Consider the following 12,186-nt stretch of genomic DNA (forward strand, 5'->3'; position numbering starts at 1 on the left):
CTGTATTGCAAACAAAGGTTATTTTTTTTATACAAAAAATAGTTCAAGAATTCAAGGAAAATATTTTATTTATATGTAAGTCGGGAAACATATAGAATGTAGATTATGGAAGATAGAATTATCAATAGTACTTTGATTTTCAAAACTATACCTTTCCGACAAATTCAAAAACATAATTTCATTGTTTCACTTTTTGATAATATCATTTTTACTTTAAAAAAATCTCTATTCTTCTCTCAGACAAAGGAGTAATTATTAACAAGCAAAAATTTAATGAAACCCTTTTGTCTTCATTGCACTGTTATTCTAAAAAAAGACTTTCTTTTTGCAGTCATTGTAACAGTATATTATTATTAGTTTTCTTCTAAAGTAATACTAATAATTATTGATAAGAGCTCTCGTAATAGTTAAAAATAGTTTTCTTATGTGGATGAAGGGATTTAAAATACATCCTGCAAATTATGACTTGAATGAAATGATTTTTTTTATATTAACAATGATTCTACAAATGATTTATCGCTAAGTGTTCAGCAATAAGGTATTTAAGATATCGAACAGAGTATCATCAATTTGGATTTTGATGCAAAAAATGAAAGTAGATTCTATACGTTATATTTCATATTTATTGATTTGACTTATTCAATTACTTGACTTGACTTTGACTTGATTCAGTTACTAATGCAAGTTATTATCACTTTTCTTTGTATTGGTACCGTGTGTGCTATATTTTTTCTTTTATTTCACAAAAGAGGAACTAAAAAACTTTTAAACACTTATTTATATACTCTTAAATTATCTATTTTTATTAAGTAACAATTAAAATTGTAACACAATTAATAAAACATATCTGTACAAACATTTTATAGTTAGAAGTTTATCATTAATTTTAAAGAAAAATAAGTTAGCAAATTAATCAGGCCAAAACAAACGTAGGTAGCACAAATTTAACTATAGATGAAAACAAACGACAGTTTGTCTAAAACTATAGTCAAACTTCTGCTGAGTCAACTACATATAATCTTTTGCTGAATATTGTATTTGTTACAACTTTTTCGGGGCTATATTAGTTACAATCATTATTACTAAAGCACAGAATACCATTTTTTTTATAGAATAGGATACTTTTGACTCATTACTATAAATGCATCGCTATACAGAATGTATAATTTTTTTAAATAATTTTCAAAATTCTCCCTTTTAGAAGTTTCTTATATACAATAGTTTCAGGATAAATGGTTTAGAGAAATAAAATTATCGCAAAAAAAAGAAGAAAAAAGTAGAGCAATGAGTAGAAAGGGGAGATCAAATGTAACCGGCGAAATGAAAGGTAAAAGAAGGGATAAAACATAGGATAAGAGAAAGGCATAGAGATAAAAGAAAGACATAGAGATAAAAGAAAAAGTATATTTTCAAACTTAAAAATAAGTACTGATAGAAACGTCAGCTTTTAATCTTTCTTTGAAGAAATATTACGATAATGAATTACAATTTCTTAATACATAATTTACGAAATTCTTCAAAAAATGTTCTGATAAAAAAGTTTTACCGAACCAATCCAGTAGCTAAGTAGAATTACGGTATATGAAATTAACCAATCAGAAGAAGAGAAAAGCAAATAAGATCAACAAAGTCAAGCGGAGAGTGAAATAAAGGTACGGCAAGGGGGGAAGTTAAAAAATATGAAACTGGAAGAAAAGTAAAAATTATTTCTTAACTGCAAAATAAGGAATTTGAAAAAAAAATTAGGAAAAAAAAACAGATTTTGACTTTATAGTGTTCGCCTCTTTTTTCAATAGTAATTTAGAAATTTATTTTCCCTTAACTCCATCAAACTGCATACCATGTTGCTCTTTACTTTACCTTCCATCTTTATCTCTTGTAAACGTCAAAATCAACTTTCATATTTCAAAGTATCTCATTATATCCTCCTTGTATTTGAATTAGTCAGCAATGAGTTATTTTTAAGTGTTGAAGATTTTGCACACCTAGCCGCTAAGCAATATCTTGAATGAGAGATTTTCCTGCTGGTAGATTTAAGACTTAGTATGAAAGAATCTTAATTTCATAAATTTTTTTGTTGTTGTTATTATGCCCAAAATTTCGGAATTTGCTTACGTATGAACAATCAATCTCTTGCAAACTTGCAAGAGAAAATGATAAGAACAAAAACTCGACAACTTTCCAATTGATTCAAAAAACTAAAGTTTGATACACAATTGTTGTGTATTGAGATGAGAGCTGGTATTTAGAACTTGGAAGCATTTTGAATTATGTGAAGCGGACAGGGAACTGACATTATGACAGAAAGGTCCTGGGTTCGAATCCCGGACAATTCATGGTTGGTCCTTCCTTCTCTGAAAAATCTGCCCTGTCCTTACTATAGGAGCAATGTTGGCTCGTCTAATATAGTGCTCCTGAAAGAGTGATGAACAAATCCGCACTACTAATATCTGAATGAAGAATGTCAATTGGTTAGACATTGAAAAAGAAAAACCATTTTAAAATACTGTATGTAATACTTTTTTTCCAATTATTGTTTTATTGATTTTAAATGTCTTGAACTTTTATTCAAAATTGCTGAAATAAACCTATCTGAAAAAGTTTCGTTTTATTCGAATGTTAAACAATCTACAAAATTTAATTATGTAATGAAAGTTTCAAAAAACTATTGATCATCCAAAATTTAAAAAAAAACATTATTATAACTTTGTTTACAAATTTATTTTTTTGAATGCTGATAAAATAACTAATTGATGAATAAAAGTATAATATTAACAGAATATTAAATTTTAAATGGGAATGGATATAAACATTAAAAACAATTTATGCGAAGGAAAAAAGTTCCCGAGAGATTTTGATAAATTTATTGACTTATTTCTGGTAAACAACGTCAAAAAGTTCAGAAAAGAAATTAAGTGGGTCACGCCTACGTATTGGTCAAGCATTTCGAGTCCTTATATAACATGACTCATATAACATGAATATAATTAAATTAAATACAAACAATACTACATGTACGGATTTATTTCTTTTACTCGCTTTATTTATAATTATTAAGAAATTGACCTTTTTGTTTACTTGGAGACTTATACATCTTTTTGGGCTCATAAATGCTTTACATGAGTAATGATTTGATTGATTATGAGAAATGATAATTGAAATTTTTTTTAATTTGATGAGACTCTTTCTACATTGTAATCATTATAAAATTGAGAAAGAGAACATGCATAAAAAGGTTACTGCTTGGATTTTCTTTGAAAAACAGACTTTTTAATTACTCTTAATGAAATTTCCAAAATTTCATATCAAAATTATGTACACATTCAGCTTTCTTCCTATCCTAGAAACATCCCTTTTTTTGAAATTACTATTTTTTTCATTAATATTTAACATTTTATTTATTTAGTTTTTTGCTTAATATGTATTAATTTTCCTGCTATATTGAAAAGTAAATATATTATTCATTTCAAAAATGTATTTAAATATACTTTTCATGCTTTACATTGACCCATTATTGTTCACAGTGCACATTCAACTTTCTTTCTTTCCTAAAAACGTCCTTTTTTCGAAATTGCTATATTTTTTTTATGAATACTTGATATTTTATTTGGTTCTTCATTTATTGCTAAATATATATAATTTTTCCTGCTAAATTGAAAAGTAAAGATATTATTCATTCTAAAAATGCATTTAATTTAACTTTTTAACCCAATATTGTTCATAGTGAGATGTAATAGATTCAAACTAATTTTCTCCAAGCTGCAACAACAAAAACTGAAAGTTATCGATAGTTAATCTGAAAGTAATTTAAAATATTTTTTCCATGTATTTAAACTCGCTTTTTTTCCAAAAATCGATTCTCTCTGTTTAGAGCTTAGTTTAGATGCCTGTTTTTATTACTGCTTAAAAATATTAGTCCTTTTAACGTAGAGAATATAAAAACACGATTTGATATTTTACGAAACGATGTTCTTATTTTAGTCAGATATCAGGTTTGAAAATGATATTGCCCGAAATACACTTGCATGTAAGAATTCTTATCGGGTATATATTTTTCATGCCCTGCTAGGCATGTAAATATTCAAACAAAAATGTCGTAAAATACTGATTAAACATCCCTAGAAATTTGACGAAAATCATCTTGAGGCCATAGGTGGGGCGAATAGACGGCACCAGAGGGGAAAGGGAAGGCGAAAATCTACAATTACTAATACTACTGAATAATGCAAAATACTACTGAATTGAAAATAAGAATAGAATTATACCAATCAAAAAATATAAATAAAAAAACAAAGTTATGTCCTTTTAATATAATTCAGAAAATAGTTACCCCAGCCTCTTGATATGCAGAAAGAAAATATTATAAAAGTTTATATGCTAATGTATTTTTCCATAGTACTGCTAATTATTTTGATAAATCTTCTTCCTTGCTAATGAAAATGTTATGCATTCGTCCCATCTGTAATTACTATTGCTCAATAATTTTTTGGTAACAGTGCTTAATATTTCCTTACTAATAATATGTAATATTTATTAATTATCCTTTAAGCAAAAGTGTTGGCTTAAGTAAAATATTCTTAATTTTATTTTCGTTCGACATGATCAAAGGTTCTTCCATATTTTTTCATTTATATGTAATTAAAGATGTCGTTCGGGAATAAAAAAGTTTTATTCTAGCGTATATTTTATTAGCATTAGTACCCCGCGGTTAGCATGTAAAAATTGTGAAATTTCTCAAAACCTGCTACATAGTAATTCCTTAAAAAATCATTATCTTATCTAGAATTTTTCATCCACAAAATAAATAAAGGTACTTTCGCTTAAACAAATACGATTTTAAATTTAGGCAAATAAAATGAAACCACTTCTTCAAATACTCGTACAAATCCCAGATGGGATGTAAAAGAATTATTTTTTAATCGGTATCCTTCTGGAGTACTATGTAACTAATCGTTCACTACTATTCCGTAAAATATGTCGACGTAATATGTTAATATTTTATCATCATAACAATATAACTATTGCTATAATTATTCATTTTATATCAACTTTATTTTTACGAGTTATTGAAAAAAAAAATTTAAGGAACTCTTTTATTAATTGATCAAATTTCATCCTAAACAAGTTTCGATTTCTTAAAAAGTTTTTATTTAGTTACAAAGTAATTTATTAAGAGAAAACTATTATCTCATATATCTTATCTTGAACAATCTTAATTTTTTCTGCAACAAAATGAGATAGATAATAATAGAAAAACACACATTATTCAAGTTTGAATTCAGCCTAATAAAATGTTGTCTTCTAACGTAATATAAATGCTTGAAGGGAGTTGATTAATTTTTTTCTTATAATTTCGCTCTACTTAAATATAAAACAATATAATATTGCCATTATTACTTGATATTTTATCATAATAACAGTCTCTGTTAATGTTTATTTTATTTCAGGTTTCTCTTCTATTAATTTATTAATAAAGTTTTAAAAAACTTCTGATGAATTGAATCGCTTTTACCTTGCGAATTTTTTTTATTATTTTACAACTTAATTATTAGGAAGTTTATATACGCCATTTCTCTATCTCTCTGCCCCATCTCTATATAACTAACTAACTAAACTAAATAATTAACTAATACGAATTAATTAAATATGAACCGAAATTAACTATCTTTTACGATGAAAACATTTTATAATAATTTAACAGTCAGAGATTATAAGGTTTTCTAAATGGCACTTAAATTTATTTTCTTGTACCTCTTGTTTTCATTTTGTAAAATTTTTTCACGAAAGTATTTTTTTATTATTTTTTTACTTTTAGACGAAATTTTTCAATCCTAGCCTTTGAAAATAAGATATTGCTTATTTTGAGTAAGCAATAGCTGAAGTATTTATTGGGTTAGATTAGTGATCTCATTTGTAAAAGTAAACATTATACTTAAAAGTCTTTTAGTAAAAAAATGTACGAACCATGGAAATTGTTTTAAAAGCATGTCCCAAAGTGAACTCTTCAAATAAATTTTATTCAAACTCTTTTTTTAAAAAATTTATTATAAAAACATAAACTCAGACAATGATACAAGACCGAAACTTTATACAAAATAAATGGCCAACATAAAACCTCAGATATTGGCAACAGTTAAAAAGATGTTTTTTGAAAAAAACATCTACTCTTCGGAAGATATATACAATTATCAAAATAGCATATAAAGTACAAAATTAATAATTGAGACCCAACAAAATTTAGAGTAATTTTTAGCTCATTGCCAATTAATCTAAAAATTGAAAGTTTTTTTTCTTTTTCAAAAAAAATAAGTATATTATCAAATAATACACAATGGTTCATAAAAAAGCTTGATGTACTGTGTTTTAAGTATTCATAATTATAAATGGTATGCAAATGATTGCAATAGCAGCAACGAAATAAATTATTCTTCCAAATTTTACGTCACAACATTGATATTAGTAAACTAAAAGTTTATTAGTTTATTTCTAACATAACTTTATCGAAATTTGTCAAAGTTAATCGTTAAATATAAATGCTGCTTAATCAATAGAAAATGTTGAATCAAAACAATTCATAAAAAGAGAAAGTAATTGCCAAATCAAAAGCAGTAAGCAGTAAGCATAAAAATTTACATGAAAAATAAATAGAAACTTTATACATGTATGCGCATATATATATATATATATANTATATATATATATATATATATAGAGAGAGAGAGAGAGGACATTTTCTTCATTCTTTAATTCTTCAATTTTATTGTAAATTGAAATTCCTTACGTGGAATTTAGTCAATCAAATATTTATTTTTAAACCCAATATCATCTTTTATTTAATTTGTTCAATTTATTAAACATTTTAAGTTAGTATATATATTTTCCCCATTATATGCCTATCCAAAGTTAGATTATAATACCTTTTAAAATTATTTTAACATTTCTGCTTTTAGGTAGGATCAACATCAAATAAAAACACTGAACTATTCTCTTGGCGCAACATCATTTACAAAACAAATTTCATAAATCTTTACCCTAAAATACTTGGTTAAAATTTTAACTTTTCTTTATGATACATTCAAATTACGGACCACAATGAGAACGATAACAACTAACTAAAGCAAACCATAGTTCATAGCATTTTTGGCGAATATTCTCTCACAGTGGTATCCGTAAATTCTTACTATCAAACAACTTGGCAGGTAATCTAAGCATTTGTTATAGTAGACTAGATATTTTGAGTCCATCCTGTTTCGCCAGTATATCTTGAATACAGGTGCCTCGTGATGTTCTTTCAAAGTAAGATGGAATATAATTAGTTTACAAGCACACGTATGTATCCTTAAATTATGGCTTATTTGCACGGTTACTTTGAGGTTATTCTTTCATTTTATAGCTATATTTGTTTTTGGAGTTTACTTTTTCTTTTTGTGGCCGTAATCTGCCCATAAGCTCAAATCGATATCTGGCAATTCACTGCAATGTGTCACAGGGTTTCTGAAAGGAAAAAGAAAATTAGTATTGCAATTAGCAAAACACTATTATTTTATGCATTTTCATTTACCTATTTTTTATTGTTCAGTTGAAATATTCTCACACAGCTATACAGTTTAAACTAAAGTTATTTAACTTTGGAATTTCGAACACCAACACTGTATTTTTGCTACCATTTTTGGTGTTGAATTAAACTAACTAAGTGTTTAAGTTCGAAACTGGAGTTATCATGAGAAAAATGCATAAAATTGGCAAAATAACAAGAATTAGTGCGAATATATTACTGTATAATATGCTTGTTTTTTGAACCAAATGTTTTTGCACTGAAGCCATAAATTGATTCGATTGGAATGAAAATAATTGTTGTTAGTAAATGAATAATGAATAAATAAATAAATAAATAAAACTAAAACAAGGAAAAAGTAAATGAAAAACGTGACTTCATGCATAATAAAAAATTTTATTTTACCTCAAGAGCAAAAATTGTTTCAACTACATACAAAAACAATTTTTTAATTACAGTGCAGTTTAAAGATAGTGTAATTTTAAATTACGATCTTTAAACTGCACTGTAATTACACTGTTGTTTAAGCAGTTTAAAGATCGTAAAGATCGTAATTAAAGAGTGAAAAATCGGAATTTTCTTCAAGTTAAGGGGAGTAGTTTAAGATTGCCAATAAGATTGACATAATATAAGCAGTGATATTTTTAACTCCTTGATTTTTAATTTAGTGTCCTTATTGACCACTAAAAAAAATCATAAAAATAAGGATAAGCAGGAAAAAATATAGCAAGTAATTCGTCAGATAAAAAAAAAAAATTCTGATATTTAGAATTCAGATTTTGATTAGATTCAACAATTCATATATTATAAATTATAAGATATTAGAGTTCTTGAAACATTTTTGATTTTAATTGAAAATGCAGTAAGAGTATTCTTTGCTAAGAATGAATAAAACAAAACAACGTGAAAAGCACAAATAAAGGTTCAGAAATGGATCTGTTAATATGAACTTTTCTCGATGTCTAAGCAGAAATGCATTTTGTATTTTTTCAATTGCATCTGTATGTTGTAAATAAAATAAAATTATAAAATCAATTATGCTCTTTTTTATTCAATTGTATCATTTAAAAATGAAAGCAAAATTTTTATTTTTGTTTCATTGTGGCTCATTAAATAGTTTCTTAGGCGTTCGTGAAATATTCTGTGCGGAAATGTTTAGTTAATGGAAAAAGGAATTAGCAGGGGGCACCCGGGTTTGAACCGGGGACCTCTCGATCTGCAGTCGAATGCTCTACCACTGAGCTATACCCCCACATCAACTCACTCAAATTTTTAAATTGAGTTTTTCTGTCTTGTTTACATCGACTATTTGCTAATGAAAATTTTGCTTATAGATAAAGAAATCAGTAAACTCAAATTTTGTTTTGAACAAAATAAAATTTTGAAATAATTTTATTTCCTAATTTTTCGTTTAATCGAATTTTATATTAAATTACATTTAAAAAATCAAATTAGAATTTTTATGTTTGTTTAATTGGTACTTTAATTAGTATCTTAAACCTTCATACAATTTTCTGTGTATTAATCTTCAGTTAAGAAGGGTAATAAAAATACAGGGGGCACCCGGGTTTGAACCGGGGACCTCTCGATCTGCAGTCGAATGCTCTACCACTGAGCTATACCCCCATATTCTCCGAGAAAATACTTAAAGTTCCGTTTTAGATAAAACCTGTATCTATCACTCGTAACCATGACGCAATGACGTGGAGATAACTGGGCTAATTCTTATTTTATTTATCTTTTATTCCTAGCAGTATTTTATTTATTTTTATTCTTTTAACCTTAGTCCAAATTCCCGATAAAGTTTAGAACAAATATATAATGAAACTAATTCAGTTGAAAAAGATTTGTGAAAGGTAATTTTTCAAAATATCGGTTTCCAACATTCACTTCCTTCCCCTTTTAAATGCTACCAGACCGGACACATGGCTGAGTTTTTTTTAATTTTTTTTATTGCATTTAAAATCTCTTTCATTTCGCTACGTTGTTATATTTATAAAATACGTCAACTAATATATATATATNNATATATATATATATATACTAAAGTAATTAAATTCTATATAAAATCACTGAGTTAATTGTATATTGTAAATAAATTTACTAAAAAATTTCTTTGCTAATTTATATAGTTTTTACCATGTGCAAATCCGTGGTTAAAATTATGTGAAAAACAGGCAATTCATGTTTCTTTCTCTTTTCTATTTTTTTTTCTTAAATAAGTGTTAATTTTCTAAAATTATTAATTGTCAACTTCTTTAAATTACCCAGTATAATATTACCTTCCGCACATCCATTTTCGGGCCCATCCTTGGTAACTAACAAATCAAACGCACATCTGTACTGCAGTAAGAATGCACTTTAATACAAAACCGCTATATTTGCGCTTTTACCTCAATTTGCGCTTTTGGTTTCATATTTTCAATCTGGCAAACTTGTTACGAAAATATTTCAAATCATTCTTGAAAAATTTCCCGTTTATGTAAGTTCATTTAAATTCGCCACTCGCTTTCTAGATTTCGTTTCATGCTTTATTCTGTTTTTTCTTTATATTTTATTTCCTGTTCTTACGTGATATTTTTACTTAATGTGTTCTATTTCATTTGTTGAAAATTTTTTGTAAAAAAAATTTTTTTTGGATTGCTCCTCACACTATTGTATTGATATATTTTGTGTTGGCTATATTGATACAATATTAGAAAGCACTACTTTTGCGGATATAATCGTGTAAACAAGAAACTGAGGGGGGGGGGGAGGATTTTTTTTCTGTGAGTGGTTCGTGGGGTATTCGAGCGTTGCTATCGAGAATTTTGCATTTAATTTAAAAACATTCTGATAAAAAAAATTTCTTATGCAAAGATGGTTTGAAAACATATTTAGTACAATGTATGGTTATTTACATAATATCTAATGACGATACTTTTTGAAACTTTAAAAAACTTCAACTTTTCCTGGGGAAGTTTTAAATCAAGCGATCATAATATTTAAATGGTGCAGTTTATGTATATTTCAGTAGTAGAGTTGAGTTTAAAACAACACTATTTTTTTAATCCGCTCAGTAAAGAACATAAAATGGAACTGGGAATGTTGTATTTGACGGGAATAGGGCGATATTAAAATATAGCATACAAATAAATCACTGTGCATTTTCTGCTTTCTCGTAGTGGATAAACCATGTTCAGTAGAGTTGAAATGCTACACCTCGAAAATTTATAAAACACTCTTTTCTTCATCTCCACCTAGTGTCGCCATTATTCATGCAAAAAAAAAAATACCATTCCAATTTTATTTTTTAAGTTTCTTATACTGGGAGAATCACGTGGCAATTATGTAAAAGTTTGTGTTATTTAAAAATATCAAAACTATAAGTATTCTCACCGTGTGCGGTTACACACACCTCCGATCACCGTCAACCAGAAATATGAAAACCTGATTGGTTAAATATATTTTACCTTGAGAAACTTATCAGGTACGGCTTATTCTATCGGAGGTACGGAATTCGGTGGGAATGCTTCTTAATTCTTACATTGTAGCGGAAATTATAGTCCTGTACCCCTAACCGTGACCTTCATACATAATTGTATTCCATTTCATTTCCAGAGAGGCATGTCTCCCCATAGCTATTTAATATTCACAATGCATTTCCTCTTTATTGATTTTTTACAAATTTTGAAACATTGCGGTTTCTTATTCTATGTAGAGACAATATGTCAGTCACATATTGTCACGCATTAATGAACTCTCAATCGTTTAATCTCGATATTAATATGTAATTGGTGATTGCTATACGGAAATCTGATAAAATTGTGATGCATGCCGTTTTATATATTACTAATATGTTGACACATAAGTGCAAACAAAACTAAAAAACCCATATCTAATGATGCGAATCAATATCACATGAACTTGATTTTTATTTCTTACAATAAATTTTTCATTGATATTTCTTTCTTTCAAAATTGCAAAAATTAATTTAAATAAACGGAAATGTAAGCTTTTCTTGAATGAAAACATGAAATAAGTCACTCGGAACTGAATAATTCGATAAAAAGATAACAAAATGGTGAAAGAGATCAGAATGTTCGTTTTCGCGTGTTTTAAAAAGGATGTTACGGTATTTTTAATGACACATAAATATGAACAGAATGTTGACTGAAAAATGTCTGGTTTTTATTTATCTAATACCGTTGAATATCTGGTTTTTATTTATCTATTGACGTTTATAATCTACGCGTTTGAAAAATTGATTAATGATTTATCAAAAATTACCATATTTATGATACCTTACAGAATTTTTGAAAAAGTTTTTTAGGGAAAGTACAGATTGTCCTAAATGAAAGGTTATTACAGAAATTTATAACGAAAAACTGTTAAAGTTAAAAGAAAAATCAAGCAAAACAAATTGCAAAATTTATGCACCAGATCTAAATTTTACTTTCTAGAGCTCCGGTTTTAATTCAAAAAGGTTTCGACAGATGTCACTGGCACTGCAAATCTTTTCTACTGATCTAGAAAAGCTAATTTTGTCCAGTGGTTACTTATGTGACAAAAGACCAACCACACTGCATGTGATTGCCCTAGACAGGTGTGTTTAGGAAATACATATAAAATAAACTGTTCGCGTATATACT

General features: G+C 27.1%; 1 protein-coding gene and 2 non-coding genes across 5 annotated transcripts in view; all 3 read right to left on the bottom strand.

Moving 5' to 3' along the window:
• Window positions 1-7,272: 7,272 nt before the first annotated feature.
• Window positions 7,273-12,186, bottom strand: part of LOC107449062 (peroxidase) — a 76,080-nt gene continuing 71,166 nt past the window's right edge. For all 3 annotated transcript variants that reach the window (XM_071184529.1, XM_016064481.4, XM_016064480.4), the window contains exon 14: window positions 7,273-7,494. In XM_071184529.1, coding sequence (XP_071040630.1) covers window positions 7,413-7,494 — 82 coding nt within the window. In that variant the 3' untranslated portion in view covers window positions 7,273-7,412. The remainder of the gene's footprint in view (window positions 7,495-12,186) is intronic.
• On the bottom strand, window positions 8,736-8,807 carry TRNAC-GCA (transfer RNA cysteine (anticodon GCA)). The gene has a single exon. It is a non-coding gene; the product is annotated as a tRNA-Cys (tRNA).
• Window positions 9,110-9,181, bottom strand: TRNAC-GCA (transfer RNA cysteine (anticodon GCA)). Its single transcript has one exon. It is a non-coding gene; the product is annotated as a tRNA-Cys (tRNA).

The sequence above is a fragment of the Parasteatoda tepidariorum genome, chromosome 8 (genome assembly GCF_043381705.1).
Source record: "Parasteatoda tepidariorum isolate YZ-2023 chromosome 8, CAS_Ptep_4.0, whole genome shotgun sequence".
Classification (NCBI taxonomy): Eukaryota; Metazoa; Arthropoda; class Arachnida; order Araneae; family Theridiidae; genus Parasteatoda; species Parasteatoda tepidariorum.